This window comes from Momordica charantia (assembly GCF_013281855.1).
Source record: "Momordica charantia cultivar OHB3-1 chromosome 1 unlocalized genomic scaffold, Mcharantia_2.0 BLBB01000001.1, whole genome shotgun sequence".
Taxonomy (NCBI): Eukaryota; Viridiplantae; Streptophyta; class Magnoliopsida; order Cucurbitales; family Cucurbitaceae; genus Momordica; species Momordica charantia.
Genome location: NW_028275157.1, coordinates 10895635 through 10917842, shown reverse-complemented (window position 1 = coordinate 10917842; position 22208 = coordinate 10895635). Strand labels below are relative to the sequence as shown.

The 22208-nt window shown below is 33.6% G+C and overlaps 1 protein-coding gene across 2 annotated transcripts; it reads right to left on the bottom strand.

Annotated features, from left to right (window-relative positions):
- Nucleotides 1-542: 542 nt before the first annotated feature.
- Nucleotides 543-20570, bottom strand: LOC111020021 (villin-2). 2 transcript variants are annotated; one of them, XM_022296558.2, is made up of 23 exons: nucleotides 20253-20570; nucleotides 18110-18258; nucleotides 17804-17903; nucleotides 17317-17385; nucleotides 16176-16412; nucleotides 15917-16094; nucleotides 15552-15684; nucleotides 14289-14448; nucleotides 14047-14197; nucleotides 13864-13964; nucleotides 13598-13756; nucleotides 9994-10062; nucleotides 9851-9919; nucleotides 9596-9733; nucleotides 7738-7866; nucleotides 7204-7351; nucleotides 7044-7054; nucleotides 6821-6961; nucleotides 6628-6753; nucleotides 3963-4025; nucleotides 1921-2167; nucleotides 1217-1434; nucleotides 543-1137 (listed from the first exon to the last, which is right to left on the bottom strand). In XM_022296558.2, the coding sequence occupies exons 2-23, from the start codon at nucleotides 18163-18165 to the stop codon at nucleotides 1024-1026; spliced, it is 2817 nt and encodes a 938-aa protein (XP_022152250.1). In that variant the 5' UTR covers nucleotides 18166-18258; nucleotides 20253-20570; the 3' UTR covers nucleotides 543-1023. The 2 variants fall into 2 exon arrangements, with proteins under 2 accessions (XP_022152250.1, XP_087974914.1); XM_088118788.1 differs by lacking the exon at nucleotides 20253-20570 and adding an exon at nucleotides 19760-19782.
- Nucleotides 20571-22208: the final 1638 nt, after the last annotated feature.

Sequence of the window (22208 nt, the reverse complement as noted above, 5' to 3'; positions counted from 1 at the left end):
CCCAATTTATGTTAATTGATTTTAATCAAATTTCTATTCAACTATATCTTACAATTTTATGCCGAGATTTTTGTTTAAAAAAAAAAGTTCAAGTCTGAGCTCATAAGTCAAACTAAACATAACTTAACAAATCAAAACGTCGATAATATTCTTTGAGTCACCATTTTTTAGTACAATATAAGAGGGTGGAGGATCGAACTCACGACCTCTTAGTTGAAGATATATACCAATTACCACTGAGTTATTGTTGGTAGTATTATAGAAAAAATAAAAGTTTGGTTTGACAATGTGGCAAAAATAAAATAAAAAATTTTAAAAATAAGCAAATTATGAAAAAAAAAAAAAACAAAAACAAACAAACAAACATTCCCCCCAATGATAGTAGGTAGTGATTTCTCCACAAACACAATGGCCACTGGCATTTTCCATCTCACTCCCTCCATGGACCCTTCTCCATGTTAAGCAACAACCTTAAAACCACAATCAAAGAAGAACCAACCAAAAAAATCCAAACCATTCTAAACTACTAAAGAAATTAGTAGTAAAAACACAAAATTAGCAGACAGCAGCTAATTTGTCTTCCTAATATTTGAATTCAATCCATATACATTTGCATATACACCATTTCATTTCTTTCTGCCAAATAAAAGGGTCAAAAAAACGCTCAAACAACCTCGAAAACAAAAACATAATTAATACATACCAACAATAAAAGAATTGAACTGCACAGCGATCTCGAAAACGAGATGCAATGGCAGAGAAACTAAAGAGTAGTTCGTTCGACAAACAAAAGAGAAAAAAAAAAAAAAATCACTCATCAGGCAGCATACCACAATCAATAAAATAATCAAAGGTCCTTTCCCTTGGAGGAAAAAACGAAACTACCAAATTCTAGACAAAAATGCAAACCAGCCATGATGCCATGCACCCTCAGAACGCCGATTCTTGAATATGGATATCAGAGTTCGAACGAGCAACTGCAGGTCACCGCAAGAAGCAGTAACGTCGCTTGTCCTTGATTCTCTAAAATAGATCAACCTTCTTCTTATGCATGTCTTGCTTCCATTTAGGCAGTTTATTGAATTCTTCTTTTGTCATGCCAAATATCGTCTCGAACTCTTCCACGGAAAGATAGGCCTGAGAAATCAGGGAGATCGAACCGTTAAAACCATCATAAATCAAGAAAAGTTTAAACAGAAATCTCCATCAAGACAACCTCTCTCCGTTTGAAGTCGATTCCAGTCACGGGATTGTCAGACTTAGCTTTTAACTGATCATAACTGAATATAGCATGAACAGCTTCAGGCTCATCATCCCCCTCATGCTTGGGGGTTGAATCTCCTCCTTCGTTTTCAAGTGAAGGGGAAAGATTCCCTGTCTCCTTGTCTTCATCTTCTTTAGTACCCTCCTGGAAACTATCATCATCTCCTTTGCCTGCCAATACTCGATTATCGAAAATGTTGGAAGTAAAAATATAAGGATGGAATCCACTTAAAAGGATCATCTTTGTGAGGTTTATGGTTACCAAAGGATTATAGGATATAATTTTCTTCATCTCTATTGTTACAGAAAAAACTGGTTTGGGGCAAAACTTCCCCCAAAAAAAAAAAGTCCACAATTTGCAGCTATGCAAAAAAAGAAGGAAAAAGTCCAAATAAAGTGTGTTTCACTGCAGCAAATGAGAGAAAAAGGTGGTATGCCCCTACAGAGTATTCAGTATAAAATACAGATATAAAGAACAGTAAAGCTCGATAGAAGATTAGAAACTTTTCAGAAGAACCATCCACCGTGTACTGTGTTAACTACAGACAGAACAGAATTCAGTCCAACTCAGCTTCTTGTGTATAAACTTTGATGCAAAAAATTTTTAAATGTGCAATTAAAACACAGATATCAAGAAGTCCAACAGGGCTCTCTTACCTGTAGAATGATCTCCTGCATGTGGACTGCGACTGTGTGCAGGAGGAGAATCGGGCTTCTTTTCTGCTGTGAGAACGGAAGAAAGTGCAGCTACAGCAGCTGCCCTTTGTGACCCTCCTCCATGACTTCGGGCAGATGGCCTTGTAGAAGTAGGTTTCGTGGTCGAGGATGAATTAAATGCAGTGTTCAAAGCAGCTAGAGCTTCACTTCTTTGCCTAGGTCCTTGGCTTGATCCATTAGTTTTATCCTGGAATACCAATATGTTTATACATTGATCAATGCAGACAAAAGAATTAGAATAACCATAATTAGTCAAAACAAAGCAAAATCACAAAGAAATAACAAAAATTACAAGAGGAAAAGAATTGCTATAATTTTATTTTTCCCAATATCCATAGAAGATGGCCTAATGCAGTATAGTTCCAATAAATGCTCCTCTATTTTCCTACTAGTACTTCATTTGCCAGCTTAACATAAACAATTACATCAACTATTGCATGATGCATGACCAATTATAAAACCCTCACAGTTAAACTCAGGCATCTGCCAACTGCGATAGGTTAGATAGGAGAACTCCATGATTCTAATGAATTTTTCCTACTTTAAGTTGCCCAATAATAAGCAATTTACTGCAACTACCATTAGGGGGTATCCCACTCTTAATAGTCTTTGAGAAATAGAATGTGACAAATGATCTTTGTTAATGTATTTTTAGCATGCAAATTGCCACCATGCCATCCATGTTAATAGGAAACCTTTCAGGAAAATCTTCACATCTACCCAAAAGGATGTACCATATATGCTGATTTAACTGATAATGGACTAAGAACAGAAGATAAGCCAGCTACAGCAGAAGCCCTTTTGAGTTGGCCCCACTTGATTCCATTGGACTTATCCCGACTCGTAAATGGCACAACAATATTTAAGTCAGACAGAAATGAATGGACATATAATTCATCTCATGGTGAAATGGATATCATAAGCAGTATTCTACTGCACTTGCTCACACCACAAAGGCATACATTACAAAAGCACATGTCTATACAGACTGGCATCAAAATTTGAGGCAGAAACAAGAAGAAAAACTAAGTGAATAGAAGGTAATAACATAATAATACTGATACTAACATGAAAAAAGTTGCAAAGAAAAAAAGACCTAATGATTCGTGTAAATATCAAGACAAGTACATAATAGCAGTAGGCTCATTTTTATGTACAATTCTCTAATAAAATTTCTTCAGATACATTTTTCAAATCAAGTTCTTTAAATCAATTAGTGGCTAGTGAATCGTTCTGGCCTCCACTGCCTATTTGTGGGAGCTTATCGTGAATTTGATAAGGTATTTGGCTGGCTTGGTAAGAATGCACATGCTTGTTAATAAAAAAAAAAATACAGGTACGTGTGTTTTAGAATCCACTCAAACAAATGCCTCACAAGGATTAAGCCTTTAAGCTATGTTCAGGCATTGTTTACCTGACATACTAAACTATGTTTGACATTTTCTGTTATGATTGTTGATTAGTTTACTCAATAAGAATGGATGCACCATGCGTTATGATTACTCAAAACTTAGCTCTTGTTGCAGTTTCAAGATTTGATATATGGTACACTCAACCTTTTAGAAACATTGACATGTTTTATTTTCTAATGAGCATTTTGTAGTTTTATTTTGAAAAATGTTCTCTAAATAGGAACCAAGAGTTGCATTTACTGTTGATTTGGATTATTTGTGTTCTCACCTAATTTAGAAGAACTATTTTCCACACGGTTGGCCTTTCTACAAGAAAACAATGTATGTTATCACTCATTTTAAATAAGATAAGTTGATTTTGCTTCCTCGTCTAACTGTTGTATGTGAAAATAGCTAATGGTTTTCTGTGCTCTTGCATGCATCTTCAAATAGACAAACAAAATAAATACAAAAAAGTCTGCTTGAGAGTTGGAAATACATTATAAAAATCAGAAGCACGGCAAAAACCTTAAAGAAATAAGAACTTAATTGCATTCTAAATTAAAATTTCTCATAGGTTAGAGGATTTACCTCCGCAGCATGGCCAGTTCCAAACAACAGAGAAACCTTCTTCTGGAATGAGTTACCCAGAGCCTACATTTGGTCAAGATATTTCAAAGTTTTAAACTAAGGTTCTCAAACAAAGAAAAATTAAAAAAAATGAATATATATAGAGAGAAATTATCAATCTAAAGCATGGAAGTTGAATCAAGTTAGAGAATAAAGAACATAAAACAAAAGTCAAATTTGAAATTCCTTGACACATTACCATACCATCTTGACTTAATGCTTCCTAAACAATACGAACTTTACTAAATTTTCTTGAAACTTCCAGTCAAAGTATCTAGCATTAACATGCACATTTAAGATTATAACATAATAATACTAATAATATCAATTAAGATTATTTGACCCACATAAATTTTATGCTATAAACTCTCTATGTGCAATCCCAGTCATCTTCTCTTCATTAACTTGAGTAAATTGTACCACAAGTGACAAATGAAATTGAAATATACAACTTATATCTCCAATCCTGGAGAATTAGCATCCCGGCGCAACTGAAGATCTTGTCTTCTAATTATTGACCAACTATAAACTATATTTACTTGGTATAGAAGATTTTGGCATGATTTTAATGATAATTATAGAGAGTATAGGTTTTTTTACTTTTCCATACCCTGTAGTTTTTTTTCATCATCTCTTTTCATATATAAATTTATTTTATAAGAAGAGAAATATAAATAGAAAAGAAGAAAGAGCACAGAAAAGGAACAAGCCATTTTGGACAGCCACATAAACTACAAACAACATGCCAAGCAATCTTTTAAAATAGAAAATAACGGAACATCTCAATACCAATTAGACAAAGGCATACATAATGAAGATAGTAAGTGAGCTTTCTGCCCGACATTTTCAGCTATGCCAAGAAATCACTACTTTGACACGGTCGGTTCCAAACATAAAACTTATCCTTTTTCCTTTTTCTTATCTTCGATAATAAACATTCTCATCAAAAGGGGTAAATGGGAAAAACAATAAAGTCTACAAAAGCCCCAGGAAGTTAAAGAAGCACTGTAATGATATTTCTTTGGCATACACTTGAAATTTTGTTATTTCTCTCTTCCCAAATACTTCAATAGACACAACTGTGACTTTTTATCCTTACATCCTAGAATAAACCGATCAAGAAAGCATTTAACCTTTTGCATGGTACCACAGCTAGTTTAAAATACCTACTTATGCAATCCTTTATATACAGATCCATTAAACCTTCTTGCCAGCCTCCATTGCTGACCTTCTCCATAAACCCTAAGCACCTCGCTTATTTGGTGCACGAACTCTTTTGGAGAACCTTCTTTTTTTTACCCCACAGAATTTCATTTTCTGTTGGAGAAAGTATATTATATTCCTAATGTGCAATTACTATTTATCTACCGTCATAGTTGGACTCCTTGAGCCTAAAACAATACCCCTTTTGGTTTAGTACAACCCATAGTTCGAAAGAGCAAATTTATTCTTACTCGTAGATCGATTAATCCGCTATTCTGTATTCCTTAGATCTTCTTCATCTCGGGTGATGCATAAAGGATCTAAGGAGAATATTGAACAAATAAATGGAATTAAGTTGGAAACTAAAGCTCAGTTGCTAAGGGTCAATGCTGCAAAGGCTGCTCTTTCAATCATCTGGTATGAAAGAAACTAAAAAATCCTTGAAGAGCAAATGCTTGATTGGTTCAAAAAGATGGGATGTTGCTAAAGAGAATTCTTTCTAGTTATTCCTATAATGTAATTAAATCAAGTTCCCTGCTTTCTTGTAACCATTTTAGCAAATTTTTTGGTTGATAGTTGGTAGGTAAGTAGCCGACCTGACACTTGTCTAAGATGGGGGCTATTTTGTAATCTTTGTTATTTTAGATTGGGGGGGAATTTCTCTTACTGTTGCAGGAGTTTGATCTTAGAACACTTGAATTTTTCCTCTACATGAAAAGTGCGTTTCGTGTTACAAAGAAGATTACAAATTATCTCAAGTGGTAACAAGGACATACAGTTGGAATGAATGAAACTTTTTCTCCCTCGTTTACAAAAATTTATTCCCTCTTGATTCCTAAAACTGCCAAGTGCATCCAAAATTGTATTTGCAGATGATTGGGTGCTTGACTCTAGTGCTACCTATAATATATATATATATATATATTTTTTTTTATATTGGACTAGTCCCTGCTTTGATAAGTAAAGGGAAAAAAGTTATTGATGGAAACTAATCCACAATTTCTAGTTGATGATGAATTCCGCTACAAACTATCACGTTACATCTGATTTGTCTAGGTACACTCCCCACTTTTATTGCTTTCCCTAGTTTACTAGAGCTTTTATGATCGATATAACTTCTATATAAAGTAGTAATGTTTGACCTTGATATACATGTAATTATAAGAAATTACAACTCAAACATGCCCTTAATCATTTCAATTAAAGTGTTTCCTTTCTAAGATATGCTTATTAACATTTCAATTTTACTTGACAAAATCAAGCCACAGATCTTTTTTTTAATGACAAATATAGATAAAGAAAATAAAGTTGAGAAAAACATAACCTAAGTTTTCAATCAAAGAAATTTTTTTCGAAACATAAGATTAAATAAAAAGAAGTAATATGATAAACAGAAAGGAAAATGCCACAGTTTAGCACATACAATAGCTTTAGTATTATCCCATGAAAAGTATGTCGTGAAGAAGCCTGGTTCAGTCCCCTCGTTGACTTTGTAAAGTGGTACTTTTGGAGACAAACCCTCCAGGGATGCAGCCATTTCTATGTAACTCTGCAGAAAATCAGTTTGTCAAATAACAATAATAAAAGGATATTTTGAGATATCCTAATAAGAGTACCTGCCCAATTTCAGAGGCATTTTGCTTTTCTTTGGTGTCAACTAATTGACCAATCCATACGAACACTTCAGCATGTGTATCAAGAATCAAGATATCCTCTGTCAAGAGATCGTCTTGAGAAAAGTTGTAAACCTCATCTACCTAAAAAATGTAAGGAACGACAATAATTATACAGGCTTAATGAAGCATCAAAAATCATATACAAAGAAGGTCTAAAGCTCACCTGAAATCTTCCTGAAATATCCAAGGCAAGGGGGACGACCACGATGAACAGTCAGAAAATTAGAATCAATATAATGACTAATTAGATAAAGAAGAGAACATATTGTCATTACACGAGAGAAAAATTATTGATTCACAATAAATGTACAGAGAACTGCGACCTTTATTCGATGAAATTGTGTATAGGTGGGGGTCTCTGACAGTATCTGGAGCTGCTTTTTTGCTTGAATAGTTTTGTTTTCCCCCAAGAGCAGCCCAGAAAACTGAACTTTCTGTTCCTTCTTTAGCATGTTTCAAAATACCTCCCGGCTATATCATAAATATGAAGGATATACTGCTGTTAGTAAATAGCCAAGCGTATAGAACTCATGGCTACAAGACTGCCTTTAAAGCATAGCTATAAGAAAGTTACCAGATGTGCAATTCATAGATATTCCCGTTATATTCTAAATTTATATTTAAAAAGAGAGGTGATTCCCATCATTCCATGTTAATCCTGTATCTTTAACATTTAAATCTATTCCTTAACAAAAAGCCTAACAAAACTAATGAAACGTTACTCTCTCTGCTCCTCCCGTAACATGGAGATAGAGTTGCTATATGTTCAACAAAAATCTGATTAATTTTGTACTAAACCCCAATTTTATGGTGTGCCAATGTAAATAAAATGTAAAAGGCAACGGTGAGGTGCAAACCCTTAAAAACTCGGCAACCTTTGCAGCTAATTGCTGAAGCTCAAAAGCACATTGATTTCCATGCCATGTAAACATAGTAGTTCCAGTTTGCAGAACAAATGAATGGCTAGAGTCCAATGATGTTGCCACCTGATCAAGAACAAAGCTTATGAAATTGTTCCTGAAGTAACAGGAAGAACGAATTGTAACTGTAGAAGTAGAATCATTTCGTGCCAATTAAGAATTGCATCCATTTCCAAAGGAAAAATTGGTTAACAAATCTCCACAATAGCTATATTCGTTTGAGTCTACATTTCCAGACAAAGCAGTACGGACAAAAGATTAGGGTCGATCATCAAGATCTTAGAGCTGATTTATTCAAACTAAAAGTCAGAACACTCAGAAAAATGTTAGACTGAGAGATACTGGAACTTATCAATCTCAAATAAGTGCCTGATCACATATGCTGAGCCTACCCTTATGGAAGCCGAAGCCTATATATATACTTTTTTTAGTTAAAAAATTCAGGGTGAAGATCGGACCATCGACCATCGACCTTTTAATAGGTGCTTTATCTACTGAGTTATGCTCGAATTGATAATATTAAACCTCCAGAAAGTTCAGTGTGACAAAAATTTCTAAGCCCAAAGAAATTGTGAGCAGGATTAAATCATGGTTTAGCATTCTTCTAAAAGCCCTACTATAGGGTATCTTCTCCTGCATATCATTCCACGCATAAAACTGACAGGAAAAATAAGTTTTTTGATCATTTCTTAGGACCATTAAATAACTTACTGTGGATAGAGTTCTCCAGAACCAAACAAATATTTATTCTGCCTGGTTCAACAAAAGAATCCTATCGATAAGGAGACAATGCTGCAACCTTTTTTTTTTCAGAAACAATTCCCATCACTGAAAGTTACTCTTAGGTATTTCCTGTTTTTCCTTCTCCCCACTGTGGTTGAATAGTATACATAAAAAGAAAGCATGCCTCAATTCATCTTATGTAACAGTAAGATAAGGTTAAATCCCTTGCTGTTGCAAAGGTCTCCAACCCACTTTTGCCTAATAATTTCGTCTGTGGTCTTCTTTCTATCGAAAGAGGGTCAGTATATTGGTTTGGATTATTTTGCAGGGAAATGTTAATACTTCAGACATCCTTCAGGAGAAGCTTCCCAATTGGTCTCTCCAACCTTCTTTATGTGTTATGTGTTTCTCTATCAGTGAACGTCAAGCTCATATATTTTTTCACTACTATTTTGCACTTAAGTATTGGTGGAAGCTTTTCTCCTTTTATGTTCAATGGGTTTTCTCAAAAGGCTCTAAGGATAACATTTTGCATCTCCTGTATGGTTCTCATCTTCTTCAAATACCTGGTTGATTTGGGTTAATGCGATCAAAGCTATTTTGTCAAAATTATGGTTTGAAATTGATTTGGGTTAATGCAACAAAGCTATTTTGTCAAAACTATGGCTTGAAAGGAATCAACGACTCTTCCAAAACAAAAGCAAGGATTGGGTGGAATGTTTTGAACTTGCCAAGTTCAAAGCTTCTCTTCAGTGTTCAATTTCACAAACTTTCAAGAACTACTCAGCTAGATTAATTTGCGACTCTAGGAATTCATTTTCATGTTTTTAATTTTTATATCCTATAGGTCCATATTGTTGTTTTGTTTCTTCTTGTTTTTGTTTTGCTCTTGTTTTTTACTCCATTTTGGAGTTTGTATCCTTGAACTCTTTGTTTATTTTCATTCATCAATGAAAATTTTTGTATCTTGTTCTGAAAAAAGTAAGATAAGGCAATTCTTCAAAAATAATATCTATAAACCTTAAGACTGCCACAAATAAATAGAAATGAAAGAAGTTCATTCTGCACATACAGCATCAACTTGTACTGCATTATTGTTATGGACAGCAGTTCCAGAAATCTTGATGAGAGCGACACCATCAGCACTATAGGTTTCATCTACCAAATCTTTGTCTGCTATAAATGTCTTGTAACCAGCACTCAGACCACCCTAAAGAAATTATTCAGTTAAAACGAAGAATCACATCCATCCAGTTTTCATGCTAGAAATTATAACCCATAAAGCAGGATTTTGGCAATAAATATTTAAACAAGCTACAATATCTACCTTGAGGACCACGATAGGATGGAAAAGAGCAAGAAACTGTGGTGCTTCTTTACCCTGAAAAATGCGACCCTACAGACGCACCAATATAATGTGTGAATGATGATGACATACTCCTGATCTAATAAAGTGATACAATACAATACCTGAACTGGTTTCCCCTTAAGCGAGTTTGACATTGAACTTGCCAACCGAGCAGCTGTGTTTTGGTCCTCCTGACATTGGACAATGTATGAGTTAATACTGAGTATAGTTAAACAATTTTTTTATTTTATTTTTTTTGACAAGGAAAAAAAAGTATAGCTGGACAATTAACTTATATGTCATAATATCCATGCAGAAATATTGGCAGTCATCAACAAATACATTTACATAAACTTTAAACTAATTAGACAAATAAAAAATAATGTGAGGACAAAATTTCAAGCAAGAAAGAAGCTGTTTCCTTGCGCATAGGCATGAAATATAGATAATAGTCAAGTCCTCCCCTACTTGAGGTAGTTTTATGGAAAATAAGGGGTGGGGGTATGGTACAACTGAGCCACGGTTTCATGGAAACTATGCATCAAACATTATGTGATTTCAAATGGATTTACTGGGGAGGCCCGATAACACTGTTGCAAATATATAAATTTATATATTTGCAACAGTGTTATCGGGCCTCCCCAATAAATCGATTTGAAATCACATGCCCCGGATATAAAAAAATTTTGTTCATTGAACTTCAAACCTGGAGATTTGAACCCAAGACTTTGGAGAACTCTCCCAAAAAAAGAACATCCCAGTCCTTTAATTAATAAATAGTAAAATATTTAATTAATAAATTAAAACAAGATATTGATATACTAACAAGTATAACTCAAAGAGAAAGTTTAAGACTATTATACCTAAATTTTCAAGAATTACATGATCCTAATTCCCTATCAACTCAATACAGTGAATGGTCATTGGTGGTTTGCTTAAAATAGTATCGTTATTAGTTAAATAATCATATTTAACTAATGCGCATGAAACATTATGTACACAACTTTTAAACTTTAAAGATGCATGTACACAACTTTTAAACTTTAAAGAATCAATGATCATCTCTAAAATGGTCATCAAATAAGTTTTTATTGATTATAATTTCTTTTAATTCTTAGATTCTATATAAATTCATGTTTTTACTGTTAAGATCTGAAATTTTTAACTCTATTCAACAATAAATATTAATTTCAATTATAAAAGAAAAGAAGTGACATAAATTTATAAGCATTTTTTTTCACAAACAAATACTAAAATAGCAATTTTTTTTTTATAACTGGGGGTTGGAGCTTTGCTCCCCAATATCCAAAGACACCCACGCCCGCCTTCCAAGGCCCAGACCCGGGAGACATCAATGGTTTTTGGTATTAAGCTCACCGAAAGATTCGAATCTAAGATTTTTAAGCCTGGATGACTAAGAGACCCCAAGCCCTTGTCAATCGGGTTGTCCCTTAGGGGCTACTAAACTAGTAATATAACATTTCGATACACAAACTAGAAATATGCTTCCACTCAAACAGTGACCATTAAAGAAAATTTCTAGAATAACACCAGTCAACAAATAGATAAATGTATAGACAAATTATAAAATTCTCTCCTATACAATTTAGTCCTCAAACTTTTAGTTTGATTAATTATACCCTTAGATATTAAAGTTACAAAGTGGCATGAGAAAGTGGAAGTAGCTAAATGTCAAGCATATTCTAAATATTTGTTAACTTCTTTGTTCCGTAATCATTATTTACAAAATGTTTTCCTAAATTGGGGCTTTTTTACGTGTTAATGTGATAGGGGGAATTAGTTAGACTCCATTAATGGGGTTTGGTTACTCTTTTATCATAACTTCCCAATGATCAATGAAAAGTTAACGATGAAAAGTTTGGTTTCCCTTCTAAAATAATGGTGGATTGGTGGGTGGAATTCAAGTTTGATCCAGAAAAGTCCTATGATCCAGTCAATTGGGACGTTCTTGATGCTCTATTCTTTTGAGAAAATATTTTGGAGCCAGGTGGAGCCGTTTAATGTCTGGCTGCCTTTTTTCAATTTTTCAATTTTTCAATTATTTTCAATGGAAAGTCAACGGGCAAGGTTGTTGTCACCAGAGGTTTAAGGTAAAGTGATCCCTCATCCTGCCCCTCTTTATTTCTGGTTGCTTTTTCATTGTTGACTAGAGCCATGCAAAAGAATTGAGGGGTAGTTTTCAGCATGGTGAAACCAGTATTTTAATCAATCATCTTTCATTGCAGATGATATGATCCTTTTCTCAACCCCATATGTTAGCAAGGTTAGTAGCTTGTTTAAAGTGATTAGAATCTTTGGACAAGCTTCAGGTTGAAATCCACCGCCACAGATCCCTTGTGGTTGGCATAAATATTCGAAAGAAGAGGTCTTGTTTATGGTCGACAGGTTTTCATGTGCTGTTGATGATTAGACCCTTACTTATCTCAGCCTTCCTTTCGGGTGGTAATCCTAGAAGCACAGAATTATAGAGACCTATTCTTGAAAAGATTCTTACAAAGCTCCAAAAGTGGAAGAAGCTTCTCATGTCCAAAAAAGGGAGACTTACTCCCACTTAAGCTGTTCTGTCGACATAACAAACTATTACCTATTATCTTATTGCCCGTCTCTAAAAGTGGCTCTGAAAGTTTCCCTTAAAAGAGTAACAACTTGGTGGCACAAAATTATGACTAGACGGTTGGACTCATTGATAGCAGATCCCCTTCAGCCTAACTTTGCCCCATTTATTCACATTGACTAGCTCAACAAACTTCTCCAACAATGAAGATGGTGCTAGACAGTTATCCAACTTTTTATATTTCGTGTCTTCTTTTTATATCCATGGATTCAGGTCAGCTTACGCGTGCCCCTTGAAATCTCATGAGGCTTGTCTGGCTCTACTATAATTGGCCAGGAAACTCATAGGATTTTAAATCCTAGGTTGGTATCCATAATGGTTTCAACCCAGTTTCTCTAAGCACTTATTCACAAGCTTCAATGACCAAGAAGCCAACCCATGTTGCTTGACATTTATCATTGATGGTTCCCTTGAATAATGAGTAATAAAAAGAAAAAAAATACACATGAATAAGGGTGAGTTAGAGGTAGCATTAGTCTACGAACTTTTTAAAAGTATTTTTTCCTAAAATAATTTTAATAAAAAGTGCTTTTAATTAATATACTTACATGTTAAGTGCTCCTACCCACAAATTTGTTTGGTTAAACTACATTCAACATCTTTATCTTTTTCTCAGTGTTTCTCAATCAATCACCTTTGAAAATCATCCCTCTAAAAATTTATTTAAAAAGTATTTTAAACCGATCTATTTTTTAAAAATGTGAAACACTGCAGATTTAAAATATATATATATATATAAATTAATTAAAAATTAAATATAAATAAAAGAAATAAAGCCAGTCATCTAAAATCACTTAGGAAAGCTATGTAAAACACAGTCTAAATCAAATCCTATAAGATCCTTTATTAACGTATTCTGATATCTATAAGAACATAACAATACTTCCCCTTCGTTCTAATGCTAATGATACTGTACTACTAGTTCAGCCGTGTAAGGTATCTCTAAAAAAGCTAATGACATTGGACTAGTTAATAGTCGTATAAGGTATCTTCATAAATATCTTATTATTTCAAACACACAACAAATTATGCACAACTCAAATTATGGATTCTATTTTACACCCAAAGCAACATAACATATTTTAACTTACCTCGACGCTATCCTTTCCATACCAAGTATACAAAAGGTAATCTTCTTTTCTCTCTCCAGAGTGGTAAGTGTAAAGAATAAGATAACAGTCTCCACTATAAAATTTACCGACATCCTCTGAGGGCAGTGGAGTCTTGGTGTCTTCATTGACGTACCATACCTTCAAAATGAACAATGTCCAATTTTTCAGCACAAAACAGATAAGTAACTACCAAGTTCATACAGTTATTTTCAGAATTAACATGAAAAAGTACTTTTTAACTATACCTCCAACTTTCCACCTCCCTCCAGCAATGGAGGTACTTCCTCATTTACATGTGTACTTTTTGACATCCCCTTAATACCAACACCTTGTTGCTTCAATAAAGCTGGCAGATATTTGAACACCAACATGAATAAGTTGAGCAGGAAGCACTTTAAGTCTACTTTAAAGTCGCAAATGACACATACCTGCTACCTTTCCTCTTCCTTCCTCAGCTACGGAAGCGGCAGTTCCTGCTGGCCAGGAACCAAAGTTGGATTTGAAAGAATGTGTCTCATAACCTTGAATAAGCCGTGTTATTTGTGTCGATCTTGGCCTATTTTCTTTGACAAGGAATTCCTAGAAAAGTACAGGTGGTGAAGAATAGACACATTTAGATACAAGTTTAGTGGAATGTATTATCTAGGATGCTAAATTCCTAATCTATTACCTCAGCAGCTTGAACGGCCATTTTTCTTTCCTCCACCTGGGTTATTCGTCCAACCCAAACAAATACCTCAGAACCACAGTCCAATAGATAGCATTTGTTGTTTTCTAACAATGATTTAGATAGTTCATCTTCAATGATCGCCAATTCACCATCAGCTATGCTGCATGCATCCAAAAAAGAATTTTGTTTCTTAATAATAATAAAATAAAATAAAAGGATAGTGTTTTTTTATTTTTAAACAAGAAACAAGCTTTTTTAGTGATGTATGAAATGAAGAAAATGCTCAAGGATACAAGCTCCCTCAAAACAGCCAAATGAAGTACATAAGTCCAAATAAAACATTGAAGAACAAAGCAATTAGAGGCTTGATACAGAGACGCACCAAAAGAATCTTAGACACTCCCTTTAAGCTGGAGCATGATCAGAACTGACGAGGGGAAAAAAGATAATACTAAACCCTAATAAGAAAAAGAAAGTGTTGTGGCATAGTGTGTCAAGTTTCTTTTTTTCTGGTGGAAGATAATAAAAGAAGAATCAAGGTTTCCAGAATCATACCAATAACGAAAGCATGGAAGTGCATTTAAATTAAATATTAATCTAGAAAGTATGAGAGATTCTGAAAAAAAAATTTCACTATTATTTTGTCTTGAAGACAGATGCTAACATATAGACCAAGCTGGCTCTGTGTCCATTGCACAACTCCATCTTACGTACAATTTCTAATATGTCGAACTGTCACCTAAGGAAATTTAAAGCCTATTCCGACAATATCCTCTCAAGACACACTAACTCACTTCACAAAATTGAGATTAAAATGTTAATGACCAAAGTCATATACACAAGAAATAAAATTGGAGGAAATTTTGGATTATAACAGAATTTACATCTACAGTAATTAATTTATGATAACAGAATTAGTATCATTTCTCAATGGAATAGCTTCTCGGCCTAAAAGAAAAGGGCAAACATGAAAATAACAAAGTGCAATATACACATAGGATCAAAATACTAAAACAACAGCAAGAATCAAATATGAAGCATCTGAAGAACAATTGAACCAATGCCTTCAAGCAAAAAAAAAATTTGATTATTGCTCCAGATTTCTCAGAACATAGCATGCATGTGTACAGAGAGATGATAAACAACCAGTTTTCAAGATTCAGATAAAAGAAGTTTTCATTTTAAGATACTTGCACTCTGTAAATGATAAATAAATTACATTTGTCAATTTGCATTTGATGTGGGTGAGAAATAGACAGATACCTATAAAGTTTAGCAGGTGTGGCTTCTGCAATCACGTCATCATCACTGATAACCTTCTTTCCAATAGGTGCAAAACCACCAAAGAGGACCCAGAACTCTCCTGAGTCTGACTCTGTATCTAACTTCCCATCATCTAAAAGGGCAAACCAAATTACACAATTAATAAACTAAGGAGTAGCTAACAACCATGAGTAAGGAACTTATGAAAACTAATGATAGATAAATTAGCCATGTGAAAACCCAAATTCCACTCTGTCTACTGTCACTCCTTTGATTTTTTTTTCTTTTCTCACTCCTTTATAAAGAAGTTATGCTTCTTGTTAATAGGGGAATGGTAGAAGAAAGAAATTTTGAAGCATTCATACCCACTACTGCAACATCACACACTCCCTGATGATACTTTTCCTTCAAAAATTGAACCACTTCCAAAGCCTTGGCTCTTTCTTGGATGTTGGAATTAGCACCATTGAACTGATATATCTTGTTTTCAGAGTCTAGGATGAACACATCATCATGATTGAGAGAAGAACGAGCAAAAGGAATCTGCATTATCAAAATGCAAAATGATTTTGATCCTAGAAAAATCTTAAACATATGGAAGTTTATATTAATAGAATCCCGTGCCTGCTTCATTCTGACTACTCGTTTTCCTTTGCAGATATATAACCGTGTTTCAAATTCTTCTTCCTCAACTTTTCTAAATCCAGATGCAACACCTCCTTCAAGTGGAATGATACAAGGTTTAAAGTATGATAAAAATTTGTCAGATTCATGGCCTTGAATCTCTCTATGCTGCACTGCACGTCCACCTAGAGCTGCATCTAACTCAACAGATTTTATCGCAGCAGTCCCAGCTTCATCCTAGGTTGAAGGTCAGAAAATTTAGGAATTAATCCTTCAAAAAATAAAAAAGGTAAAGGCAACACAAGGTTTCTCGAGGATTCAAATGGTAATTGTAAACCCCTGAAAGACACATTTACGAAACTTGAATATATTTTCTTTTTCAATATGAAATAACCAAAACTTCCACTAAGTGAGGGGTTAAGGCATCCACTAAGGCCAAGTGAGCACAAAAAAGGTGCCCAATTGGCATTCATGGAAAAAGAATAATAATAATTACAGATCCTGAGTATTGTAACTGTAATTTTTTTTTTATTCTTAGAAAATTAAAGAAAAATGTCTATTTTAATTTTTCTTAGAACCTGGCCAAGCGAGCACAAAAAGGGCATCCAATTGGCGTTCATGGAAAGAAATCATAAGCACAGATCTTGAGTTTTTTTTTTAATAAAAAATTAACTCTCCATTGATTAATGAAAATATACCAAAAGAATGTTAAAGGAAATAATCTCCCAAAAGGAGAGAGATAACAAAATAAAAACACAGCTACCACATATCTTGAGTATAGCAACTTAACTTATTAAATTCTCAGAAAATCAAGGAAAAATATCTATTTAATTTTTTTTAGATCCATGCTCTAATTCTGTGGATTTTCCAAATTCCAACAAATATTAGTGAAGTGAATTTCAAGGTTTCACAGGTGTTGTGGAAAAAACAACGGAAAGTAAACCCTGTAATAGCCTAGTTGAGCATGCAATATCTCTGAATTTTATTAGAATGGTCACAACAGCCTAATGCTGGAAGAGCTATCCAGAACCATTACATAGATAATATTGCAGTGCAGTGGCCATGATCCGAAAATATTTCTATGAAGCGAGGAGAGTGAGTGAAGATGAGAGCGAGAGCAGGGTAAGATAAGAAAGAACACCTGACTTGTATCTCTTCCAATCCAGAAGTGTATATCAAACAAGTAAGAGCCACCTTTGTTTTGTGTTGTCTGCAACAAAAATATGTGTTAAAATACAGTACATGAAAGACAGACAAGTTTAATAAAGCGATTGCACAAGATTTGCTACGAAGCCTCCCATTTTTCATAGTTTATCTGTCAGTTCTTTGCATAACAGACTCGCTTGTTCTCAGATAAAAAAGCTAAGACACAACAGAAAACAATCTAAGAATTTATACTTCTATCGAACTGTTTCAAACATCCCACATAGCTTACATAATACAATTTAAATTCCAAAATGAGGGCAACTGTCAAGGTATATAACTCAAGATTTTTTTATAATCATATGGTATGAAAAAGAAAAATGATAGCAATTGAAGTTGAATAATCATTTCCAAATCTGTTAAATGCAATAAAACATTTCAAGAAAATACTAGAGCAGTACTAATAATAAAAAGTTGAAAGCAACCTGCAATATTATGTAGCTATCCCCCATGTAGAATTTTCCATGATCAGACTTCGGCAATGGAACAGGCTGAAAATTCTCAATTCGCCAAATTTCAGTTCCACTAAGACATGATATCAAGTTCCACACATCAAATTGGAAGCAGCATGTTCAATATCGGCAAACAAGAAGCAAGTTTTAAAATAATAAACAAGAAAATAAATTACAAGATCTTAATTTGTTGGATATACAGTGAACATAAATTCTCTTATCCCAAAAAGAAAAAAAGTGAGAAGAAACAACGTCCAGTGTTACTAGAATCAAGGATACACTCTCTGCCCTACTCCTTGAAAAGCAGGATCCAAAACTTTTATTGGGCCAGACATGTTTTAGCTCCTTCCTTATAACTGGGTATGGTAATACGGATTAAATGGTACTCTTAAACACCTGTATCAATCATCCGAAAATGCGACAAAATCCTGCATGAGAGAAAGTAATCAGTGACTCAAATTTATAACAAAAACTAAAACTTTGAAACTTATCAATGAATTGTAATTGAAATGACTCTGAAACCTACATCATTTAACTTCCATCTTGGCAAATTATAAAATCCGTCATTCATTACTTGAATAATTTATAAATCAGATTACACAACAGGGTACTATTATGTGGTAACTGGGAAACAGCAAAAGGAAGAATGAAGGATTCCAGAAATCCAAATAAAATTGCATATCTTTTTAGGATCCATAACTTCAAAAGAGATTAAAAATAATAAAAAAAAAACAATTGTTTCATGGATGCTACCACAATTTGGCTGTGGAACATGGAAAAACAATTATAGTCCCGACTCATACAAAAAAATAGCAAACTTGCCCATCAAACAAACGGAAAGAAAGTAACATTTTCCTTTTCCCATATTATACACCAGTAAAAGGATCCCTTGGGTTTGAAGATTCTTTTCAAAAGTTCATGTACATATTGTTCTCCTTAGAGCACATGCACGTAAACTTATTACACTGAGATATCAAGGCAACTATACTGGACTGCAGCTGGATTATACTAATGTAGAAAAACTTCCAAGTTACTCTGTGCCACCATTCACTTATAATTTTTTGTAAAAGAAAAAAAAAAGGAAACAAAACTTTTCATGAAAATAGTGAAAAGGTACCTGCTGCTTGAGGAGTTAATAACCCCTAAAACAAGAAATAAGTCTGATATCCTTAAAAAAAAAATACATGAACTAACATCTAATGAGCTAAAATGGATGTCAATAAAAGCAATTAAATGGATGCAATTGTAAGCATGCTGCGGTATCTAGGCTCTAGTTAGCTGACCCCTACCACGCCTGATAAGCTTGTATATCACTCTTCATCTGTCACAATCACAGTGGTTCGAAGCTTGCCATACTAGTCAAATTTGCATCTTTTTGCTATGTCATAAGCTAAAGAACTCAGACCAACATGAGCATAGCTCAGTGATAATTGACACCCACTCCTCCTCTTGAGGTTGGAGGTTCAACCCAATACCTCCAATTTGTTGTACTAAAAAATAATAATAATAATAATAATAATAATAAAATCGTCCACTTTTATATATGCAGAAATTTTCCTTGGCAGATATAAGGAGAAATTTGATCCATTTAAAACCTGACCAAGAGAAAAAGATAATAACCCCTACTGCCTTGTCATCTATTTTGGAGTTTATTTGTTGTGTGTATTACAAAATAGAATCCAAGTCAACTTTAATAATGCATTAGATATTCATATTGTACAATTTTTAGTTCTCCACATTCTAAATAGAAAATCACCGAGTAGACTACCAAAGCCAGTTTTTTCTTGTTGCCTCAAAAATCTTCTGGAGATTAAGACATAGATGATTAAACTAATATTTCTACAACATTTTCCATGGATAATAAGATAAGCATATGAAATCCATCATTGTCACATCCCCATGTTGATTAAAGTCCGGAAGGAATCTTACATTTTTGTATTCAGTGAAATACTAGAAAGCATTAATCTGATTCCTCAGCGAGACAGAGAGAGAGGGAAAAAAGCCTTCAAGTTTCCTCCAGAGCACAGTGTACAAATTATCAATATTATAGCAACGACTCAAAAGCATATCACGTTCCATAAGTAAAAATGGATCAATTTTAATAAAATAACGTAATAAACAGCGATATCCCAAACCAAAGGAGGACATCAAAACACAAAAAGAAAAAACGAATTAGAACTTTCAGATTCATTCCAAAAGGGCGGCCACAGAGACCCCATGACATACACCCATAAGCTCAAACCTGTATTCAAATTCGAAATGATTCCAAAAACAATAAGAAACGGTCACACCCAGCACCAAAAACAACAAAAAGAACAACAACAAGCATTAAGAAGAGATTCAATTGGGAAGAGATCCAAAAGGGTATTGGAAATTATCAAAAGGGGATTGAAAACAAATGAAAACAAATTGAACCCAATACCTGAGATCTCTGAATTGTACTGAATTCCAGCAATGATGATGAAATTGGGGTGTGAGAGAGGAGTAGGCCAGAACACAATCACAATAATTGGTAAATTGAGCGCAGAAGTTTGTGTGTCGAAGTTTTTGTGGTTCAGGGTGGTAAAGAAATCATAATTCAGAGGGATTGAGAAGTACAGGGGAGGAAGGTATGAAGGAATTATGAAGAGGATGAGAGAGAAAGAGAGGAGAGAGAGAGCAGAGCAGAGAAAATGTGGGAGAGACAGGTTATTTGAGGCAAAGAAGTGGTGACGTGGGCACCTGCAAATGTTGTTTCTCTCCACCTCCTCTCCTGCATAGAACGGAATATTCGTAAAGATTAGTTTTTCTCTCTCTCTCTCTCTCAAAATTTAACCTAAAAAAATTGTTTAAGAACTAAATTCTAGAAAATATTATATTATAAATGTTTAAATACTTTTTTTTGTTTCTGTCTAAATATTATTTCGTTACCTATACTATTTTCAACTTTTGTTCTTTAAAAAATTGTATGTTTTTTTTTCAAAACAAACATAGCTTAGTGGTAATTGATAAATATTTTCAATCAAGAGATTGTGACCTCGATTCCTCCCACGTATTGTATTAAAACAAATTGGATGTGTTTTATCTATGTATTTTAAAAGCGATCATTCTAGTATTTATTTACAAAATTCTAACACAAATTTTATACATGGTGAAAATTATTTAATACAAATTTATTGCTACATTTCAAGAAATTTAATAAGTGGGGTAAATGCTAAAATTTTGATTGAAATAGATAAGACAAAAATAAAAATAAAATGACCAAAATTGTCACTTTTAAAAGTATTGTGACCAAGACAAACGTTTCGAAGTACATAGATTAAAATAAAGAAAAGTTAAAAATACATGGACTAAAATAGATGTTTTAAAAGTACATGGACCAATGAACTATGGTCATATTAGCTTAGAGAGTATTCAATTTTAATTTCGACAATGCTAATATATTATCATGACCATTAATTGCAAGCAAGGGGAAGTGAGTATCATCGGCCACTCCAAATCAAATCGTTTGAACTCTTGTACAAAGAACATGAGGACCTAACAAAAAGTTGCAATTTCGTCGAGGAAATTCATCAACTTTTCCACAAGTAGATATATTATACGCTTTAAACACATTGGACGAGAACACAACGACACTGGTAACTCCCTTATTGGCAGGTTGGTTTCACTTGGTTATATGACTAATGGATGGAACCGCTCCCCATCCTAACTTGGTAGTTGATACTCTAGTTAAAGAGATATTTTTATCACCTAGTGTGTTAAAAAAACGGTTCGAACTATGTTTAGGTTGACATCTTAATTAAATTGTTAAAATTTTAATACATAATAAAATATTGTAACCCTGCTAATCTATGTATAGTTAGAGGTTAAGATATCTTACCTCTTTAAAGCTCCTAAATTTGAATCTCTCATCAATATTTATAATATAAATATTTTTAATAAAATAAAAAAAAGCTTGAAAGTTGTAAACACCGCACGCAGGCAGAACTCTATAATTAAAAATCACCTCTCTCTCAAGTAATTTTTCTTTGCTAAGATTTTTAAATGTGGTCCAAAAAATAGGTATCTACATTATTAAATTATTTAAATCTTAATAAGATAATGAAAGATTGCAATGCAACTCTATAATATGACAATTTTTAACCAAAGAGAAGGGAAAAAAAAAAAGTGTGATTAGGAGGATATGGAAAAGATATAACCTTACAAAGTGGTAATTATATTGAAAATTCTCTTAGCAAATGGAAATATAATTTTAAGTCTTAATAATTAGAAAATGTCCTCTCTCTCCCCTCTCTTTGAAGCACTTATCAAGGTTTTGTATATATTGAAGGATTATATAAAATCAAACTTTTTCTTGTAGAAAGAATTGTCTAGGATATTGTATTTGAAATCTATATGA

Excerpts from the sequence above, each read along its gene's own strand:
- LOC111020021 (XM_022296558.2), bottom strand. The coding sequence starts at position 18,165 with ATGTCTGGCCCAATAAAAGTTTTGGATCCTGCTTTTCAAGGAGTAGGG. Across the intron at positions 17,904-18,109 it reads CAAGGAGTAGGGCAGAGAGT|TGGAACTGAAATTTGGCGAA; the intron begins GTATCCTTGATT and ends ATCATGTCTTAG. Across the intron at positions 10,063-13,597 it reads ATGGAAAGGATAGCGTCGAG|GAGGACCAAAACACAGCTGC; the intron begins GTAAGTTAAAAT and ends GTCCAATGTCAG.